General features: G+C 40.2%; 1 protein-coding gene across 8 annotated transcripts in view; it reads left to right on the top strand.

Moving 5' to 3' along the window:
* Window positions 1–22,149, top strand: part of NEK11 (NIMA related kinase 11) — a 186,599-nt gene that overhangs the window by 52,814 nt on the left and 111,636 nt on the right. For 6 of the 8 annotated variants that reach the window (XM_045004772.1, XM_045004773.1, XM_045004771.1 and 3 more), the window contains exons 4-7: window positions 129–247; window positions 4,689–4,757; window positions 6,163–6,227; window positions 8,501–8,627. In XM_045004772.1, the coding sequence (XP_044860707.1) occupies window positions 129–247; window positions 4,689–4,757; window positions 6,163–6,227; window positions 8,501–8,627 (380 nt within the window). The remainder of the gene's footprint in view (window positions 1–128; window positions 248–4,688; window positions 4,758–6,162; window positions 6,228–8,500; window positions 8,628–22,149) is intronic. The other 2 variants (XM_045004775.1, XM_045004774.1) reach the window with 1 other exon arrangement.

Below are 22,149 nucleotides of genomic sequence, written 5' to 3'. Positions count from 1 at the left end.
AATTAAAGGGTGTGTTATATACCCAATATGCCTGTGGGTATCGGATAACAACTGAGTCTTTTTTTTGGCATAAGAAGAAATGTTTATAACTCTTATATTAAACATGCAAATATCCTCCAATGTTTCAGGGTCGAGATCTGGACTGCAAAATTCAAGAATACAAAGAAGCCGGGAAAATATTCCCTGAAAGCCAGATAATAGAATGGTTTATACAGTTGTTGCTTGGAGTCAACTATATGCATGAAAGGTACAGTAATTTACTTTAATATGAGAGCAGTTAGGTGTAATATGACAGAGCAGACTTGTATTGGCTAATTACAGATATTCAAATGGAAATAAAACCCTGCTGATTATTTTTTTATATATAGAAAACCCTGTACACCCATTTTGAATTAGTATATGTATAACGTGGTGATTGAAAAACCATTTAGCAAGAACAGTGCATTTTTGAAGGGTCCGACCCTTCAATACCTATACTTCTATTATAACCTATTATCTAGCAATATTATGATCACCCTCTTTTAGCAGTAGTCATCATTTGCAGACCTTTATTTTCTAAGATCCAGGTGACAGCCTTGAGAATATAGAGTAGGATCAAAACAGTTAATCAAATCTTGTGATTAAAACAAATATTCAGCCTTATAAGAGAGAGAACACCTCTTAAACATAAAGAGTAAAGTGTATTTCTGGAGCAACTCCATTAATATCAATAAAGTTACCTTAGGGATAAATTTGGCCTAATGTTCCTCATTTTGGATATGTGTTTGAAGGCACTTACTACTTTCATCAGTGCATCAATGACTTAACCTAAAAAAATACTGCAGGTGACTCAGGCAATTATGTTTCGAATCTCTAAGCAATGAGCATATTTTTATAACTAATAATGTAAGATCCATAAGACCAGAGGAAATGAATGAGTCATTCCACAAAGTTCCACAGGTTATTTATTTCAAATCTACTTATAAGGTCCACTTATTCTTCTCTAATCTAGAGATATGAAGAGAGAAATAATGATTCCATTCTAAGGCTGAATGGATAAATTTGGGAAGCTGACCACTGGTTGGTCCCACCAGCACATCTGTTACACCCCTCCACCTTCATGTTCACACACAATTGCTCCCAGCAATGTGCGGACAGTTGAACTACTGTTTGGATTAGATTTGCTTTGAACAAGGCTAGCCACCATATGATGTTCTACCCAGCCAGTCTCCCCTAATGTAGTCCTAATATGGACAGTGATTTCTGGCATACTAACCCTGGTGGTGCAAATAGTCCTACCAGTGCACTGGACACTACTTAGGTAGCTTGTCTAGTCCACTTTTTTCATTTCTCTACACGGGTCAAGTTTGACCTAGATGGGACTCCTCACATGCTTAAAGTTAAGCATGGGCTAAAGTGCTTTGCTGGATCAGGACCAGCCCGCTCAGCTTTGCAAGATTAAGCCCTAGGACAGCAGACGGGATGAAAGACTCCTTTCTTAGTGGCTTTTCAGAAGTTCTAGAGCAGGGAGCCTAACTTTCAGCCCTTTTTCTCTCTTTTTCATCAAAGTTGTTTGTGGCTGTTGGCAACACTAAAATACCATGGTGATGAGTTTGATATAAAATCCTATATAGCTAGCTCTACCCTCCCAAATCCCAGCATATTTCATCCTCCCATACTCAAAGACTTGGACCCACGCCAGTCTTTTCGGGATAAGAATCCCCTCGCAGTGCAGGCAGTATTTTAGCAGAGGTTGGTACCTTTGCCTATACATCTACAGACTATGCTGATGAGAGCATGATGGATAGAGGTCTCTACTTTGAGTGCTGACTTTCAGATTATCCAAGGAGTGCTTTCCCAGCATTTGCCTCAGACAGAATATGAGGAATATGATTGAAATGAAAAACCTCAAAATCTAATTAAACTATTAGAATTAGGAATTAGGCATTAGGAATGGTCATATCCTAAAAAGACAGCTTTGTGTGAAACCCTTACTTAAACATATACATATTAAATAAGGGGATACACTATGTAATAAAGTGAGACTAAAAAAGCTTCGCTGTCCCAGGCTCTTAACTTCTGTCTTTCCCCTGTGACTTTCATCTCTCTATGCCTTCTGTATCTCAGGTCTCCCCCTGCGCACACTCCTCTCCCTTCCCCCCCCTCCCCCCCCGGTGCCTTTTATCCACTTTCTCCCTGTACTGTATTTTTCTTGTCCTCCACTTGGTCTACAAATAAATCTTTAGAACTTTCTCTGATAAATAAACCTCCCTTGGTAAATAAATGTATTAAACTACTGGGCTTCCTGAGAAGTACAGTTTAATTCTCCAGTGGCAGCAACAATTTGAGTTTTGAATAGCTTTTTATTTTCTCTCTTTGAGCCATCACTGTTTAATGGCACTTCCCCAACCACACTCAGGTAGTTTTGACAATTTTTATTTACATTCCTTTTAATGCATCATATATTTGTATATAGATGCACATTAAAAATATTCTGTACCTTTCTGGTATTATCATGCATCATAAAAATTATCAGAGCCAAACAATAGCAAGTATGTAAATATGTGGACTTTTTAATAAGTCTATAACAGGCATCCATTCTAGGTACAAAAAATATAATTGCCAGCCTCTATTTATAATTATACTGATTTCTTCTCTAACAATATGGAAAAATGATAGCACATGCTTTTAATCATTTCCAGTTCTAGTGCGAAGACAACATGGGCCTAAAACTGGAAAACATGAGTATTCATAAACAATTGCATTTCATAATAAAAAAAAATTCCTTGTATTGTGTGAAGGAGAACTTTTGCTCAGGAGTATTTAAATTGCATACATCTATCCACATAGCTGAGCATGTTTCTACAGCTTAGCTGAAACTACTGGTTCAGTATTTAAAAATTCTATTTTCAAAATAAGATGTTTTTGCTACCTGGAAGGATTTTTGCAATGACAGTACAGATTAGCAAGATTAGAAATGTTCATCTTTTTCTTGTGCTTCATAAATCTCAAAGGGTATGATTATCTCCTGGTGACCACACCACCTACTGTGTATTTTACATAATTGGAAGTTTTTTGGATTTGAACTTGACAGCTAAATTGTCTAGAATAAATGGATGAACATCTCATCTATCATTAGTATAACAGAAGAGAGAAATAATGGACTGCATGCTTGTTTAGGTTAGAGAAAGTTAGCATGCTAACCACCACTTGCTCTAGCGCTTTGAACACATCGCATGTCCACACACAAAATTGCACCTAACAGCATCCAGCCAATCATGCCATTGTTGAGACTTCTTTTGAGTAAAACTAATCACTATGTGGTCCTTCACCTTGGTAATTTCCACTAGAGCAGTTTCAAAATGGAATGATTTTGGCATAGTAGCCCCAATGGTGCAAATAGGCCTTCAACTACCATCCTACAGTGCACGAGGCATTGCCTAGATTGCTTGTTTTGGTCTTTCTGCCTTCTACTGCACAGGAGTCAAGTTTGCCAGAAGCCACTTAGCTCTACAAATAGTTCTTCACACACTGTTCAAATTAGTTCCATATTTTCACAGCAGTAAACTTCACTCTGTTTCAGTTGGCAGCATATGGCAGAGGAAGCCTTATTCAGCATGAGCAGAGCATGTTGCAAAAAGTTCTTCCATACTTTTGTATGGAAATAGATTGTTTTTGTCTACTGCACCTTGAAGTATGGTGCTTTTATATGACAAGTAAGGATCAAATGCACAGTCTATTGTACATAGGCACAGGTAACTCTATAACATTTTTAATAACTAAATTTATCCACATTTGAAACGCACACTTTGGAATCCAAATCCTGCCCAGAAATCAGTGACTGGTTGTTTACTTCAGAGTTTCTTTGTGATGAATAGTAGCCACAGAATGTATCCATCTGTACAAAGTGAGACATTTTATATAAAAATAAATATGTATACATATGTGATATAATGATGAATGTCACTTTAAATAGCGTAATGTTCCTTGCTAATTTAATGCATGACAAATGCATGTATATTGCTTGAGAAAGTTGCTATAATAAGTGTATTTCATCTGTTTTTTAAGAAATCTTGGTAAATACCCACTGCATAATCCATTGATAATTCATTCTCATCTCTTAATGCACTATAGAAACAAATTGGTTAACTATTATCCTTGCTGACAAGAACTGGAAGAAGTAGTTTAAATATTAAAATACTATTGAAATCTTTTCTTTATATTTCACTAAGCGTAAAGACTCATTTTTCAATCTGCAGTCTATAAGTATACAATAATGCCTTCTATTAGGTATTTATTATTTGTATTTTATTGTTAGTTATTTGTGAATAGTATATATTGGACTCTGTGAGATTACCTTTGTATCTCATGAAAACATTACTTTCCCATGAGATGTGGACAAAATTGCTCAGTTAAATGATGCATCAGAAGAAGTTATTCTCTCAATATGGAAAACATTTTAGAAATCACTATAGTATTTCAGTACAGAAAACTTTAAAATTTTCAGGAAAAACAGGGCAATATTTGAAGATTGCTGAACAACAACTGTAGTCAATTACCATATTTGATTTTATTGCTCACCCCTAAGGATTCTAGAGCCTCTGGTGCTCTCTTTATCTATTCTAAATGGTTGAAGAATTGGTCTCAATGAGACTACATGCAATACCAGTAAGTGTAGGTATTGTAGACTGTTGTTCTAATTCCACTTGGGGGCAGATTATCGCCCGAAAGAACACTGTTGCATATGCCACTGACACCACAGGAATCAAGTGGGCAAGGTAAGACCTAGATGGGATGGTGGGAAATGAGGGAGCCCTATGGGGAGAGAATTAACAAAAATTCCTTGAGCCTGTGCTTTGTATATAATATAGATGATGGTGATTATTATTAGTTTTTATTTGGGCGGGGGGAGGAAGATAAGGGTGTCATAGGTAGAAATTTCAAGAAGTTGAGAAAATATGGTTACACACAGCACTACTCATGGCTTAGAAGGGCAACTAAAATGATTAGGGGTTTGGAACGGGTCCCATATGAGGAGAGATTAAAGAGGCTAGGACTTTTCAGCTTGGAAAAGAGGAGACTAAGGGGGGATATGATAGAGGTATATAAAATTATGAGTGATATGGAGAAAGTGAATAGGGAAAAGTTATTTATTTGTTCCCATAATATAAGAACTAGGGGCCACCAAATGAAATTAATAGGCAGCAGGTTTAAAACAAATAAAAGGAAGTTCTTCTTCACACAGCGCACAGTCAACTTGTGGAACTCCTTACCTGAGGAGGTTGTGGAGGAGGTTGTGAAGGTTAGGACTATAACAGCATTTAAAAGAGAACTGGATAAATTAATGGAGGTTAAGTCCATTAATGGCTATTAGCCAGGATGGGTAAGGAATGGTGTCCCTAGCCTCTGTTTGTCAGAGGGTGGTGATGGACGGCAGGAGAGAGATCACTTTATCATTACCTGTTAGGTTCACTCCCTCTGGGGCATCTGGCATTGGCCATTGTCAGTAGACAGATACTGGGCTGGATGGACCTTTGGTCTGACCCAGTACGGCCATTCTTATGTTCTTATGGTGTCATGTGAATCCTTGAGGAACAGCTTGGTTAAAACTGATGGGAAAGAGAGAGAGAATGATAGATATATTTTGTTTTTTTCAAATAACACTTTTTCCCTGAGAGGGGGTTCTCAGATCTTTGAGGATCCCCCACTTTTTAATTCCTCTGTTCTGAAGTATCTCATGATGAGGATTATCCTTCTGGCAGATGGCTGAACATAGCTCCCTTAAGACCAACCAGATGGGTAAAAAGAACAACAGATTTTGTTCCCTCCCATCAATGGCTGAATATGTTGCCTCTGCAGCTCACCTAATTCCTTACATCAAAGGACTGAGTGCTAGTCTCAAACTATGATACCTGCATTCATGTGTTTTATGCTAAATATCTAGTTCCTAATCCTGCAAATAACTGCACATGGATGCATTTCTCCACCACAAGGAGCCCATTGAAGGCAATGGAGCCAGGTGCAGGTACAGGGATGTCTGTGTATTGTGAGTTGCAGGACTAGGTCCTAGTCTGCAAGGCTGACCTTTAGTAACACGGTTCTATTGAAGGAAGTGGCTGAGTTAGTATATTTGACTATAATTTCTCCAAATCAGATGAAATTGAATTCCCCTTTGTGTTTCAGGCGAATACTTCACAGGGATTTAAAAGCCAAGAATATTTTTTTGAAAAATAACCTTCTTAAAATTGGTAAGATTTCCTTACTTTCTTAGATGACTTTTAGTACTATAGAAAATTCCATCACAGATGTTATAAATACGTAGATTTAAATTAGAGGGTATCTAGAGGTGTCTAATACACTATCTTTTTTGTGGTTTAGTTCTAAAACTATGGTAATACTTAGTTTTGTGAATGGATTTTTAACTAGGGGATGTCAACTTTTCATGCACGAGCATTTGAAAACAAAAGGATATCTTAATGCATTATTTTATTTTGAACTTGATCTAGACTTGGGAAACAATGTATATCTTTTCTATAGAAGATTCATGACCAATTGATTTTTCTCCATGTTTTAAAAATAATTGCAAGTTTTTTTTGTAAAATCATTTTATGTCTCCTTATGAACATTCAATATGGATAATTAAAATGTGCATATAATTTAATCTCCAGCTTTTTCTGATAGTTATTGATATTTATAATAGCTATTTCCAACCATTACACCCTAGATTTACTAATCTTTATCTAAACTGCTTCTTTATTGAAATATTTATAGGAACATATTGCCAAGTCTTGTCAAGACACTAGAACTGAGAAAACTCTGGAGTCTCTTATTTTTACAATATGCAGTTGTCTTATTTTCAAACATTGCACAATATTAACATTAATAAAATAATGCTCCTTTTCAAAATCTTTTCTGGTGAAAGAATTGCAAAAGCAATAACTTTTCCCCCTTATAAAACAGTTCTTTCTTTTTCTGTATAAGTGTGTATGTTCATGCACTGCATCTGTTTTATTCCCCTGTGTAAGGGGGACAGGTGTACTGACTCCTATACTCAGCATGTTTGTGTCAATCGCAGCCAAATTGTTAGTTAAATTCATTAGTAATTTTTTTTTACTTCTTCTAAACATTCTTTTATATGAATGTTATGGTAATGAAAGGTTCCAGACTGATACTGTAGCAATTTGATCTAAACTAATCTCTGATTTTCTACTGCACCCATCACCATGGTGACTTGTTGTCAAAGTCTTCTATTTAAAAGATACAGCATGCATAGGCATCAGCAGTGCAAAATTCTCCACACTGCCTAAACAATATGCCTTGGCCTTGAACTGTAGGAATCACCTCAACGGGAGAGAGAAAGTTCATTCTCCAGTCCCTTTCAATCCTTAGCATCTCTGCTGAGAGTATAAGCAATGTTGCCAGTTATTAGTGCTGCTTTCTGTGAGATGGATGGACATTAATCCATGGGGAAAAGGACTGACTCTGTCAAATCAATTTATAATATACCAGACAGCCATAAGATGGAAAAAACTTCTGTTTACTATTAGCTTGGGCTGCATTTGAATCAACAGTGCAGAAGTGAAAAGTTCTCTATCTCATTACCAATACTCTGAGCCATTCAGTTACCCCAGTTTTTGTGTTTCAAGTGGCAGATCCTTGCTGATAATTGTCATAGCTCCACTGATTTCAACAGTTATGAGAATTCACACCAGCTGAAGATCTGGCCCTAAATTTTTTGAATAATATTAAATTATAAAATGTTATATTAAAGACACTCAAAGTAATGTGATACAGCATGGCCAGAGGGCAGCAGGAGCGGGTTAGAAGGGAGCCTTATTCCCTGTAAGGGGAAGAAAGTTTGCTATAGATTAACTAGAGCACCTGAAGCCAATTAGAGCACCTGAAGCCAATTAGAGCACCTGCAGTCAGTCACATGATAAAAAACCCCTGCTTCAATCAGACAGTGTGGGAGTTGGAGCAGAAAGGATTGGTATTGGAGCAGAGAACAGTTTGAAGGAGTTGGAGCAGAGAAGATTGGTGTTGGTACAGAGAACAGTTTGGAGGGAAGCAGAGGAAAGTTTGAAGGAGTGCTGCGGTGGGCTAAGAAGTCCAAGACCCTAGGTAAGGGGCACCTGGCTTGTACAGAGGGAGGGCAGAAAGCCCCCCACAAGCTGAAGGGCAGGAGAGGGAAGTAGCCCAGGGGAAGGAACTGCCAGTTCAAGTGGTTCACCACTATCCTCAGGGCCCCTGGGCTGGGACCTGGAGTAGAGGGCAGGCCCAGGTCCCTCCCTCTCCACTCCCCTCCTCAAGGACACTAGTGGGGCAATTAATATTCCAATTCAGGGGCAAGAAATGGTGCCCTGAACCTGCCCCCAAAGAAGAGAAAGCGCGAGACCCATCATAATAGTGCCGGCAATTTGCCACAGTAAATTTAGAGTTCCTGATTTGATTTTGAGTCTAGATTTTCTTACCTACCTTGTATTTTTTTAAAATTTTTTACTTTTTACAATTTTACTTTAAGGGGACTTTGGAGTTTCTCGTCTCTTGATGGGATCATGTGATCTGGCAACTACATTTACTGGGACACCTTACTACATGAGCCCAGAGGCACTGAAACATCAAGGTTATGACACAAAATCTGACATTTGGTGAGTGAGCAACATGCTGTTTAGACTGGAGTATTCATTTCTTTGTAATGAACAAGTCGATTAAAATGCATTCGTTTTCTAGGTTACCATCTATTTGCTTGTATTATGTGCTTGCTATTTTTTTCTTTAACAAATTTTTTGAATACAAAAGAAGTCAGGGCCACCTGGTTAGAATGCTTGACTTCTCCATTAGAACTATTCAAAGGCATTTATTTCAGTTCATAGCTATGTTGCAATTTGGAACTTTGTTCCTCATGTTTAGAAGTGAGTAGGCTGTTGTCATAGGATGAGCTGGGCCTTTAATGGGAAGATCAGGTGCAGTATCATCTGCCAGTATGTGTCTGGGGAAAGCAGCAGCTTGCTATTAGGCTTTGCAGTGACTGGGATCTGGGAAAGGACCAATAATGGTTCCCCTTGCAAGGGCACCAGGAAGATCCTGTGAGGGGCTTGACTGAAGAAGCCTGGAAAGGGCACAGGGAGGAAGGAGACAGTAGGAGATAGTCCTGGGAACCATGAAATAGAAATTGGTAGTGTGAGGACAGACAGATGCTTTGCAGCACAGGGTCCCAGGGTCAGATCCTGGAGTGGTTGGAGAGCTTGGGCTCACCTACTGTGTCACTTAGAAGTGGTGGTAAAAACCACGGTGCCCAAGGTTGAAGAGCTTTATGAGCCCCTGAGATAAAGGGCAAGGGACCAAGTCAAGATACCTAAGTTTAAGTGTCAGAGGGGTAGCCGTGTTATTCTGGATCTGTAAAAAGCGACAGAGTCCTGTGGCACCTTATAGATTAACAGACATATTGGAGCATAAGCTTTCATGAGTGAATACCCACTTTGTCAGATGGACGTAGTGGAAATTTCCAGAGGCAGGTATAAATATGCAGGCAAGAATCAGTCTAGAGATAACGCTGTTAGTTCAGTCAGGGAGGATGAGGCCCTCTTCTAGCAGTTGAGGTGTGAACACCAAAGGAGGAGAAACTGCTTCTGTAGTTGGCTAGCCATTCAGTCTTTGTTTAATCCTGAGCTGATGGTGTCAAATTTGCAAATGAACTGAAGCTCAGCAGTTTCTCTTTGGAGTCTGGTCCTGAAGTTTTTTTGCTGCAGGATGGCTACCTTTAAATCTGGTATTGTGTGCCCAGGGAGATTGTTTTTTGTATATTGCCATTCCTAATATCTGTCTTGTGTCCATTTATCCCTTTACGTAGGGACTGTCCAGTTTGGTTGATGTACATAGCAGGGGGGCATTGCTTGCACATGATGGCGTATATTACATTGGTGGACGTGCAGGTGAATGAACCGGTGATGATGTGGCTGATCTGGTTAGGTCCTGTGATGGTGTCACTGGTGTAGATATGTGGGCAGAGTTGGCATTGAGGTTTGTTGCATGGTTTGGTTCTTGAGTTACAGTTACTATGGTGCGGTGTGTGGTTGCTGGTGGCATGTTGTCTGTGGGCGAGGATTGGACTGCCACCCAAGGCCTGTGAAAGCGAGGGATCATTGTCCAGGATGGGTTGTAGATCACTGATGATGCGGTGGAGAGGTTTTAGCTGAGGATTGTTGGTGATGGCCAGTGGAGTTCATGCAGTCCTCCCACACTGATAGGGCACAGCTGAACGCATGGAGGCATTTGGTGGCAGAGGCCAGGAAAGCATACAGTGAGCATGATCGGAACACACAGGAGGAGTTGCTGAGGCTAATGAGGGCGCAAGTGGACATGATGAGGCATCTGGTGGAGCTGCAGGAAAGGCAACTAGAGTACAGACCACCACTGCAGCCATTGTGTAACCGCCTGCCCTTCTCCCCAAGTTCCATATCCTCACCCAAACACCCAAGAACACGGGGGGGGGAAAAGGCTCCGGGCACCCCACCACTCAGCTATAGGAGATGGCCCAAGCAACAGAAGGCTGTCATTCAAACAGCTTTGATTTGTGGTGTGACTACAATAAGCAATGTGGCCTTGTCCTTTCCTCCTCCTGCACCCCACCTGTTATCAAACCCTTTGTACACCCGGTCTTCCTTTTACTAGTCAGCATTGTCAGTGATCTCCCATATTTTTTAATAAATAATGAATGGATTCAGAACAATAGGGACTTTATTTCCTGTGCCAGCTGTGGTCGAAGGGGGGAGGGGTATTGGCTTATAGTGAAATACATTCACCAAAGGGGGCGGGTTTGCATCAAGGACAAACACACACAACTGTCACACCGTAGCCTGGACAGTCATGAAACTGTTTTTCAAAGCCTTTCTGATGCGCAGCACACCTCGGTGTGTTCTTTTAATTGCTGTGGTGTCTGGCTGTTCAGAATTGTCCGCCAGGCGATCTGCCTCAACCTTCCACCCTGCCATAAACATCTCCCCCTTACTCTCACAAATACTATGGAGCACACAGCAAGCAGCAATAACAATGGGAATATTGCTTTTGCTGAGGTCTGACCTACTCAGCAAACTGCGCCAGCGCCCTTTTAAATATCAGGGCTGGAAGGGACCTGAGGAGGTCATCTAGTCCAACCCCCTGCTCAAAGCAGGACCAATTCCCAACTAAATCATACCAGCCAGGGCTTTGTCAAACCTGACCTTAAAAACCTCTAAGGAAGGAGATTCCACCACCTCCCTAGGTAACCCATTCCAGTGCTTCACCACTCTCCGAGTGAAAAAGTTTTTCCTAATATCCAACCTAAATCTCCCCCACTGCAACTTGAGACCATTACTCCTTGTTCTCTCATCTGCTACCACTGAGAACAGTCTAAATCCATCCTCTTTAGAACCCCCTTTCAGGTAGTTGAAAGCAGCTATCAAATCCCGCCTCATTCTTCTCTTCTGCAGACTAAACAATCCCAATTCCCTCAGCCTCTCCTCATAAGTCATGTGCTCCAGCCCCCTAATCATTTTTGTTGCCCTCCGCTGGACTCTTTTCAATTTTTCCACATCCTTCTTGTAGTCTGGGGCCCAAAACTGGACACAGTACTCCAGATGAGGCCTCACCAATGTCGAATAGAGGGGAATGATCACATCCCTCGATCTGCTGACAATGCCCCTACTTATACAGCCCAAAATGCCATTAGCCTTCTTGGCAACAAGGGCACACTGTTGACTCATATCCAGCTTCTCGTCCACTGTAACCTCTAGGTCCTTTTCTGCAGAACTGCTTCCTAGCCATTTGGTCCCTAGTCTGTAACAGTGAATGGGATTCTTCCATCCTAAGTGCAGGACTCTGCACTTGTCCTTGTTGAACCTCATCAGGTTTCTTTTGTCCCAGTCCTCTAATTTGTCTAAGTCCCTCTGTATCCTATCCCTATCCTCCAGCGTATCTACCACTCCTCCCAGTTTAGTGTCATCTTCAAACTTACTGAGAGTGCAGTCCACGCCATCCTCCAGATCATTAATGAAGATATTGAACAAAACCGGCCCCAGGACCGACCCTTGGGGCACTCCACTTGAAACCGGCTGCCAACTAACATGGAGCCGTTGATCACTACCTATTGAGCCCGACGATCTAGCCAGCTTTCTATCTACTTTATAGTCCATTTGTCCAGCCCATACTTCTTTAACTTGCTGGCAAGAATACTGTGGGAGACCATATCAAAAGCTTTGCTAAAGTCAAGGAATAACACATCCACTGCTTTCCCCTCATCCACAGACCCAGTTATCTCTTCATAGAAGGCAATTAGGTTAGTCAGGCATGACTTGCCCTTGGTGAATCCGTGCTGACTGTTCCTGATCACTTTCTTCTCCTCTAAGTACTTCAGAATTGATTACTTGAGGACCTGCTCCATGATTTTTCCAGGGACTGAGGTGAGGCTGACTGGCCTGTAGTTCCCCGGATCCTCCTTCTTCCCTTTTTTAAAGATGGGCACTACAGTAGCCTTTTTCCAGTCATCCGGGACCTCCCCTGTTCGCCATGAGTTTTCAAAGATAATGGCCAATGGCTCTGCAATCACATCCGCCAACTCCTTTAGCACCCTTGGATGCAGTGCATCCGGCCCCATGGACTTGTGCTTGTCCAGTTTTTCTAAATAGTCCCGAAACACTTCTTTCTCCACAGAGGGCTGGTCATCTTCTCCCCATACTGTGCTGCCCAGGGCAGCAGTCTGGGAGCTGACCTTTGTGAAGACAGAGGCAAAAAAATCATTGAGTACATTAGCTTTTTCCACATCCTCTGTCACTAGGTTGCCTCCCTCATTCAGTAAGGGGCCCACACTTTCCTTGATTTTCTTCTTGTTGCTAACATACCTGAAGAAACCCTTCTTGTTACCTTAACATCCAAAGGCACATTCTACCACCATTCTGCACTTGCTCAGCATGTACTTGAACTGCTACTTACTGCTGTCCAGGCTGCCTGTATACGGCTTCATGAGCCATGGGAGCAAGGGGTAGGCTGGGTCGCAAAGGATAACTATTGGCATTTCAACATCCCTAACGGTAATTTTCTAGTCTGGGAAGAAAGTGTCTTCTTGCAGTTTCCGAACAGCCCCAAGTTCTGAAAGATGCGAGCGTCATGCACTTTTCCCGACCATCCCACATTGAAGTCAGTGAAACAGCCCTTGTGATCCACCAGTGCTTGCAACACCATTGAGAAGTACCCCTTGCTGTTTATGTACTCTTTGGCAAGGTGGTCCAGTGCCAAGATAGGGATATAGATAGAGGAACCCTGTTGCAGCAAAGCCATCCACTATGACCTGCACATTTCCCAGAGTCACTACCCTTCCTAGCAGAAGGATATTGATTGCCCTAGCTACTTGGATCACAGCAGTTCCCACGGTTGATCTGCCCACTCTGAATTGATTCCCAACTGACCGGTAGCAGTCAGATGTTGCATGCTTCCACAGGGCTATCGCCACTCGCTTCTCAACTGTCAGGGTAGGGCTCATCTTGGTATTCTTGCACTTCAGGGCGGGGGAAAGCAACTCACAAAGTTCCATGAGGGTGACCTTACACATGCGAAAGTTTCGCAGCCACTGGGAATCATCCAATACCTGCAACACGATGTGGTCCCACCAGTCTGTGCTTGTTTGCCAGGGCCAGAATTGGCATTCCACTGTATCACATGCCCCAATGCCGCCATGATATCCCAATTGCCACATCCCGTGCTTTCAGGAATGTCTGTGTCCATGTCCTCACAATCTTCCTTGTGCTGGTGGCTCCTAGCTAGTCTCTGCACATACTGCAGGATAATGCGTGAGGTGTTTACAATGCTCACAAAAGCAGTGTGCAGCTGAGTGGGCTCCATGCTTGCCGTGCTATGGCGTCTGCATGGATGGCCAAGGAAAAAAGGCACAAAATTATTGTTTGCCATTGCTTTCAAGGAGGGAAGGAGGAGACTGACGGCATGTACCCAAAACCACCTGTGACAATGTTTTTTCCCCATCAGGCATTGGGAGCTTAACCCAGAATTCCAATGGGCAGCGGAACTGTGGAATAGCTACCCACAGTGCACCACTCCGTGAGTTGATGCTAGCCACCGTATTGAGGATGCACTCCGCTGACCTAATTCCCTTAGTGGGGACACACATGATCTACTGTATAAAATCGGTTACTAAAGATCGACTTCTATAAAATTGACATAATATCATAGTGTAGACATGGCCTTACTGTCTCATATCCTAAAATGTTCCATTACCTTCCCGAAGAATGTAGTATTTCTTTAAAAAAGGGACTTTTGTTTTTTTGTGGGCACATGTATCTGGGTGATTGCTTTTTTTTTAATATTCGGAATCAGGAAATTCTCTGTACAAAGACTTTGAACACTGGACTGCAGTTTTATTACTGAATTACTTGGAATCCCTGAAGATTTCTGCTCCAGTCCTCCTCAGATATATTGGTGGCACCTGGGGACAGTTCTAAATATTGAGAACAGATCGCCAAACTTTTAGACACCTAGTAACATTTACTATTATCACAGACAATATACTGTAGTATTCAGCTTGTGTCAAGGGAAAAGTCAGGAATCTTGTCTCATGCTTACTGTAACTGAACTGAGAAAGATTTTATGTCAGATTCTGCACTGTTAATCTGGACCCAATGCTCTGAAAGTGTCATTCCATTCAATAAAAAATATTGAGAGGCATTTCAAAAGATATGGGAAATAAGTCATTCAGCATGCAGTGAAATCCTGTTCAAAACATGAATTATAGTTGTTGCTGAGTTGCTATAAGGAGTATTTTATTTTCTTGTAGTATGAGCAGTTTTATCAGTGCAGCTTTCTATACATTAAACATAAAGGAAGTGGGACAAATTCTATTCATAATTACACTCGTGCAATCCCTCTGATGTCATTGGGGTTGTAGAGGACTAAATAAGAGCAGAAATTGGTCCAGTATATTGAGATGGTATCTGTTGATTACACTTCCTTAATGTAAAGCGCCAAACCACACAAAACAGAACCATCACAAGCAGTTTATTCTAGATATTATACTGCTAATATTTCATGGTACTTTTCAGATCTAGTCTTTAAAGGCTGTCTTCTACACAGGATTCTCACTCTTGGGTCTCATGCTCTCAGTGCAAGAGACGACAGAACTCCTATAACTCAAAACTTTCTGGCTGTCTGAGGAAGGGGTACTGAAGATCCACATGCGCCATCAAATGCCAGAACCTCTGCCCTAAGTAACTTCCAGTCGGCTCCTTGTTAGTCAAGAAAGCTGAGATCAGATCCCGTCAACCACCATCGCTCCAATTCTACTTTGATCTGTGACAGGTTTTGAATTTCTTCTGTTGGTCCCCTCAACCCTTCAGTTAGTCTTTTAATACCTCATCTGTTTTTTTGTGTGCATCTGCTCATCCTTACGCACTTGAGGCTTCGTGGCCCTGAAATGCTGGCCTTGGTGTTAGCTTTAGATTCTACTTGTTAGTCAGTTTGTTTGGGAACCCTGCTTTGCCTGCAGCTGAATTGTGAATTTGGTTCCTGCACTTTATATTTTCGGTTGACATTTTTCAGTGCTTTATGTATGAGGCTTTAACACATTAGGTTCCAACAACAATACTTGATTTTCCATTCTTTTTCAGAGCATTGAGGTTTTGTGTCCAGACCTTAAAACACTTTGAGATTTGGAGATGTTGCATCCTATTCTGTTTCTGATGCTTCTGAATGTTTCTTTCTAGATCCATGCTGAAGCAATTGAAGGATGTTCAATTCAGATATATTTTCCTTTCAAACTACCTTGTGATCCAAGATGCCATCATTCCTCTCATTGCCAGTAACGAAAGATCAAGAGTTTTAAAAAGTGTGAATGTGACAGAAAGATGACACCAACTGGTGAGCCTGACTGCTGAATTTTTGAATGAACTTGCTCTGCTCTTGCATCCTATATTGATAAGTTGGTGAAGACACTTCACACCTCTCTCCCCTTCTCCAGGGACTCATGAAAAAAAGTACAATTGGCCCTAAAATACCACTGACTATACTTCCCTGCCCCCACAATAGAGTGTGATGGTTGAGGTGGCTATGCCTGGTGGGGAGAACTTTATTCTAAAACCCAGTGACACCTTTATTTATCTGAGGCTGGATAGAAGACTGATTCCATCCAAGTTAATTTGACAGCTATTCTGACCTTTCATGAATTAGTAATTGAAGGTAGATCAGTATTTCTGTACAGACCCTTATCAGGTTAGTGTAAGCTTTGACACATTTGAGGGCCAAAGCCCACTAATGTGGTTCTGACAAAGCTGATGAAAAGTCCTTTTGAACCAATCAGCATATGAGGAGCTTGTTTTTTTTTATCGAAGCTCATATTCCTAAGGGCAGAGATTTCAGCTCATAGATCTGCTTTATTCTATATTTTACAAGTATACAGTGGTGTTACAGACTCTTCCTACATTCCTTCCAAAGATGATGGTAGGTTTCTACATTAGTGAGCCTATCATCCTGCTAACATCTTCCCATGACTGCATATCTTACATGTATCTTCTCCTCAAATTTGATGTTCAGATATCCTTTGGTTTCTACTTATTGTGAACTAAAGACCTTAGAAAGCCCACCCAGATTTTTTTTCTTTTGGCAATGAATCATTAAGCGCTGCTGTCTTGAAAGAATCATGTTTATGTGACTGTAAGATCGTATTCTGGCAGGCCTGGAGAGAGGTTTCATTTCAGGACATGTGCAAGGCAAGATATGTACATTTCCAAAGCTCTGTTGCTAAGATTCAGCCTGTAGAGAAGAACCTCGGTTTGATTTGCTAGTACTGCAGAACCTATCCTACTCCTTAGAATCTCTTTCTTTTGGAATATTTTTGATATAAAGCTTTGTTTTATGAGGACTCATCCTTAAGGCTCTGTCACTTTTCACCTCTTGATCCTTTTTTTTTTTTTCAAATTAAAAAAAGGAAAAGAAAAGAGTGCTCTAGAAATGCACGGGACAAGGTCAAAATAGAAATATTAACCCACTGCTGGCTGAGAAATAGTGATGTCCAAAAATAAAAGTGAACTCAAGTAATTTTTACAGCAAAGGAGAAAAATAATCTATAGACAAAAAGTGGAATCTGTTTAACAAATAAGATGGATGCCAGCTTAAAGTAGTGCCAGCAATTCATACATAATACTGTAAACAAGAAGGATGTTATAATCAAAAGAAACACTTGGGTCAAGCAAAATTAAAACACTCAGACTTCTGGCATCATACTACTGTAATAAATCATTAAAAACTCTGAGAAATTCCAATCTAGATTTCATTAGGAAACAGAGATTGCTCTATTCAAAGGTTGTTTTCTACTTGAAGGTGATATAACTGAGAAGCCATTACCTGTTCTAGAGTCTTGACCAAAAATTAAAAATTTGAAGTAGGCTATTAATTACATAGAATATAAATGGACTAGGTCTGGGTTTATTTGACAGTTGAATTTCTGCAGTTAGTTTTAAAATGGCAAGAATGACAATGAAGTATTGATATTTATGGTGACATTTTAGCAATAGGATGTGGGATAATCTATGGGAGGTACTCTTTTTAAATGAAACTAACTGCAGATGTGTTGACTTTTAAGGTGAGTACCTATTTTTTGTAATGTGTGCTTGGCATATTTTGCAAATGAAATACATTCATCAACTAGAATTTGTATAATATCTTTTTCAAGATATGTAATTTTTCACATATTGTTGTCTTGAGGGAAGTCCAGAACAACAGATAGGCAACCATGAAAGCTTTGTGCAACTGCCTGTTCATGGTTAGGTTCAGACCTGAAACTCAGGCAAGGTTTTATTGAGTTTTCAGCAAAACTCGGGCCAAGTTTGGGGTACTGGGGAAAGGAGTTATCATTCTGAGTGTAAACTTAGTTGTTTTAACTGAATTCAACCAGAAATGAAGCAAAACTCTTAAGGTTTTGTATGAATTACATTTTCATTTTCTCTTTATGCCCAGAACTCAAACTTGAGATGTAAACCCACACAAAACAATATTTGTAAAAAGATCATATGAAACCATGGAAAAATTAAACTGTTGACCTTAGAATACTTCTACCACTATTAAAAGAAGTCAGGATAGCAGAAGGGAATACAGAACTCTGTCAATTGTATCACTGGTGAATAGAAATGTCAGTTAAATTATAATAAATTGGGAAGACCAGAAAATGTGGGCTTTAGAAAGAACTTACAAATTAAAGGGAAATTTCTGAATCTAAATGATATTTCAGCAGCCTGAGAGGCTGACTTTCTCTTGCATTTCACTGTGAGCGTGAACTCCTAGCCCTGTTAAAATCAGTGGGAGTTCAACGGGGCCAAGATCTTACTCTAAATCTTCAAATTATATCCTTAATTGACATATCTAGATTCTTCATCAAGGTGAACTCTGGGAATAAAAGAAGATGAAACAGGGTTAGTTCTCTACTGATTAAGTTGGCCCTGGTTTTCAGATTTTTTTTATTCTTTGTCTCCAGGAAACTCAGTCAGGTCAGCAAAAAAGCAGGGTAAGAGGAGACACTTTAAGTAGAGGTCTTGTTCTTTGGCTGCCTGTTCATTCTCTGCACTTTCCTGACCTCAAATTTGATGAGTTGCATGGCCACTACTGCATCCTTGAAGCTGCAGTATACTCCAGGACCTTAATGCAGCCATCTGTGTGAAGGGAAGAGGAAGGAAAGATCTGTTTAGCTGCGGAATCTCCTACTCTCACTTTCACATAGTTTCGGAGCAGTGGCATACAAGGGCACACAGAAGAGGTGAGCTCCATGTTAACTCTGCCAATCTTGCCCTTCACTCTGCCCTGTGCAACAGAACTGATCTAGTTCTGCTGAGGGGGGAACCCCACATAGTAGCAGGATTTGCACCAACTTGAATGAAGGAGGATTCAGCACCCTTCAGTTCTACACTATTTCTAATAGCTATTTCTAATATACTTGCCCCTTTTAATGGTATTCTGTCCATACTTGTGATATTAATATTTTCTCAGGATTCACTTCTTAAAATTAGCTGAAGTAATTTAAAATGAAAATATTCTAGTGGTAAACCAAGTTGGCACTCAACACTTCTGGCATAAAAACTGCAATAATGGTTGGAGGAATGGGGCAGAAATGATTAGGAATGTAATTTTGTTGGAAACAGATTAGGTTTTCATTCAGGCACCTAGTAAACTCTTTCCAAGAATATCAGTAGCTGAATTTTGTTTTCCTGAGCCAAGTTAATATCCCTGTTACATTTAAAGCCTTTTTCCTCAAATTCTTCTGTGTGATCGTGGCAGATTCTGACAGATGGTCTATGGAGTTCAGGTGTATTGGGCTCCACATGCATCCTGTCATGGGATTTTCATTTTAGCTTCACTTGTTTCTCTTTGTTTATGTTCACATCAGATTTTATTTTGTTAGGTTTTTTTAAAATTTTTCATCTGAAGATGGGGCTGAAGATGCACAGAAAAGGTGCATAATTGAAACTACAGAGATTCTAAAAAGTAGCAGCAGAATTTGTGGATTGTAGAGATTCCTAATACTTGACATATGAACCATTTTGTTTCTAACTGATTTGCATTTCTTGTTTCTTTTTATTGCACTGTTTCATTTTAATATTATGGCAATGCAGTATAGTAGTTGAATTAAGTGCAAGATTCACCAAAGCTCTTCCTAACCAGTTTCAAAAAGACATTCAGAGAAACATGCAGGGCTATGAAAAATAACACATATTCTGCAAGTTTGTGGGGGGAAGGGCTAGCAAGCATACAAGTGTTCAGTTCAATTAAACCACTCACGTATGTTGTCTAAACTACACACACACAGACTGTTTTTGCTTGAAGTCCTATCCCTATGCTGGATCATGCAAAGCGTACTTGTGTACTAAGGGGGTGTGTTCTATTTCATGCGCATGTGTGTGCCTTTAAAACTAATGGCTATTTTATATGAGAATTAACAGAAAAGTGTAGACATTTTGGGTGTAATCAGGGCCTCACTGTCACTCTGTCAGGATGTCACACTTTATTACTTACATCGGACTTTCCTGTATAACAATGTAGGGCAGGAGTCCAGAATCCATCTTTTTTGAGATCAGGTTTACTACATGTCCCCTGCCACACCAAAGATGACATAGAAAGTTTCCTAAAGAAACAGCTCTCCTATGCTTTAGAGCAGTGGTTTTCAAACATTTTAGGCAGCATACCCCTTTCCAAATAACGTAGTCTACTGCATACCCCCTTCTGAGATAGGGTCATAATATACCTATGATTAGATTGCCAAGACTTACTAAATAAAATGTGTTGTGTGCCATTACAGAATTTTTCTCACATACCCCAAGATGACAACTCATGTACACCTAGGGTACATGGTCCTTAACTAGCTTTTAGGCAACTCTGGATGAGTAATAAGAATCTGCTGAAATGTAATTCAGGATGCAGAAAATCCCAGTTTGGTCTCTGACTGATTGCCCAGATTATCCACAGATAAATACACATAAAAATGAAAGAGAGCTTACTTCATTTTGCATGTTTTATTATCTCGTATATTAAAATACAGCAAGATGTATACTTGGGAAAAGTCTTCAGAATTTTTATTTTTTGCCAGAGTTGTAGGTTTGTGCAGCATTTCTGAAAGGCATAGATAGATAGATAGAGATAACTCAAAGAGAATTGAGCTTGTGATTAGTTTAAAGTATCTAAAGCTTATTTTTTCTCTCTGTTCCCTTCCTTGTCCCCAGTAAATTTGGAAAGAGAAGAACCTAAGGCTGGCTGTGCTGGCACTGTCATTTCATTCATTTGAGTTTTAGGTCCAAGCACACAATCTGGTGTCAAATACCCCAAAGTTGTGAGCATGCTGATTACTTTGCATTTCAAAAAAGTTTGGGTATAGTAGAGTAATTGCTTAATAACATCTGTGCCTTTCATTATCTCTGATGTAGTCATCTAATTGTTCTTAATGATACCTATTTCCCTGCCTAAGAATAATGGGCCAAATCCTTAGCTCATGTAAATTGGTGTAGCTCCATTGAAATCAATGCAGCTATACTAATTTACATGCGCTGAGGATCTGGGGAGGCTGCTTCATGTGCCCCTACCCCCATACCAACTTCCCAGATCTTTATCCTTCTACTGCACCCCACTCTGAAATCCTCTAGGCCACTCTAAGCTTTGGCTTCTTCTCTTGCCACCCTTCCCTGTCTCCACTCCCCTTCAGACTATAAAACCCAGGTCTCAAGCTCCTTTGCTCCCAGAAAAGCCCCCTGCAAGGTAGGTACAAAAAAATGGGACATCCAGGATGATCCTGAACCCATAAAACTGGACCTCTGACAGTGTATACTGAGCACACTGACAGATTTCCTGGGAAAGCTGGTGTGTGTACTGAGCACCCTTACAGATTTCCCAGGACAGCTACCTCCAAAAAAGGAATGATCCTGGGAGAACTTGCACAGGTGGCAACCCTACGCTAATGTCACTTCAGTATCTTAGTACCTATTGGCTTTCCCCACTTCTCCCTAGCTGTCTGTGCGCTTGTCCATCCCCCTCCCTCTGAGGTGTGCCAAGGTGAATGGGATCCTTCTTCCCTATCCCAAAACTCCTCAGAGGGAGGGGGATGAAAAGAGGGTAGAGAAATGTCCCATCAAGAAATGTCAGCTTGGAAGCTATGCTACATCATTAGGTGAGTGTGAGGACAGTATCTAAATTTCAAAAGATGTGGTTCTGTCACAGAATTTTGAATTTAAGAAGATTTGCAGTTGCTTTCTACTGTAGAAATTATAGAAGGATATAACTAGATTAATACAAATCTGGGCTAATTAAAGTTTTTTATAATAAATAGTTACCAGTATACGTAAAAAGCCTATTTTACTTCCTTAAGACTTAGTTTAATGTATGGGTTCAATTCATACAACTTTTTAAAGGGCCTAATCCTGCAAACCTTTATCACACGACTAGTCCTTACTATCAAATATAATCTCCTTGAAGTAAATAGGTCTACTCACCTGAGTAAGCATTTGTGGTATCTGGCTCTAAATAAATATAAAACATAAAATCCACTTAACTAATAATAGTCTTCCAACGTTCCTTCTAGTTATTTGAATTTGCCTCATGTACGTAAATGTTTTGGAAATTTTATATTGAAAGGAAGTTCATTAGTTAGCCTAAAATAAA

The sequence above is a fragment of the Mauremys mutica genome, chromosome 2 (assembly GCF_020497125.1).
Source record: "Mauremys mutica isolate MM-2020 ecotype Southern chromosome 2, ASM2049712v1, whole genome shotgun sequence".
NCBI lineage: Eukaryota > Metazoa > Chordata > Testudines > Geoemydidae > Mauremys > Mauremys mutica.
Note: the sequence above shows the minus strand (reverse complement) of the source record. Positions and strands in the feature narration are given on the sequence as shown.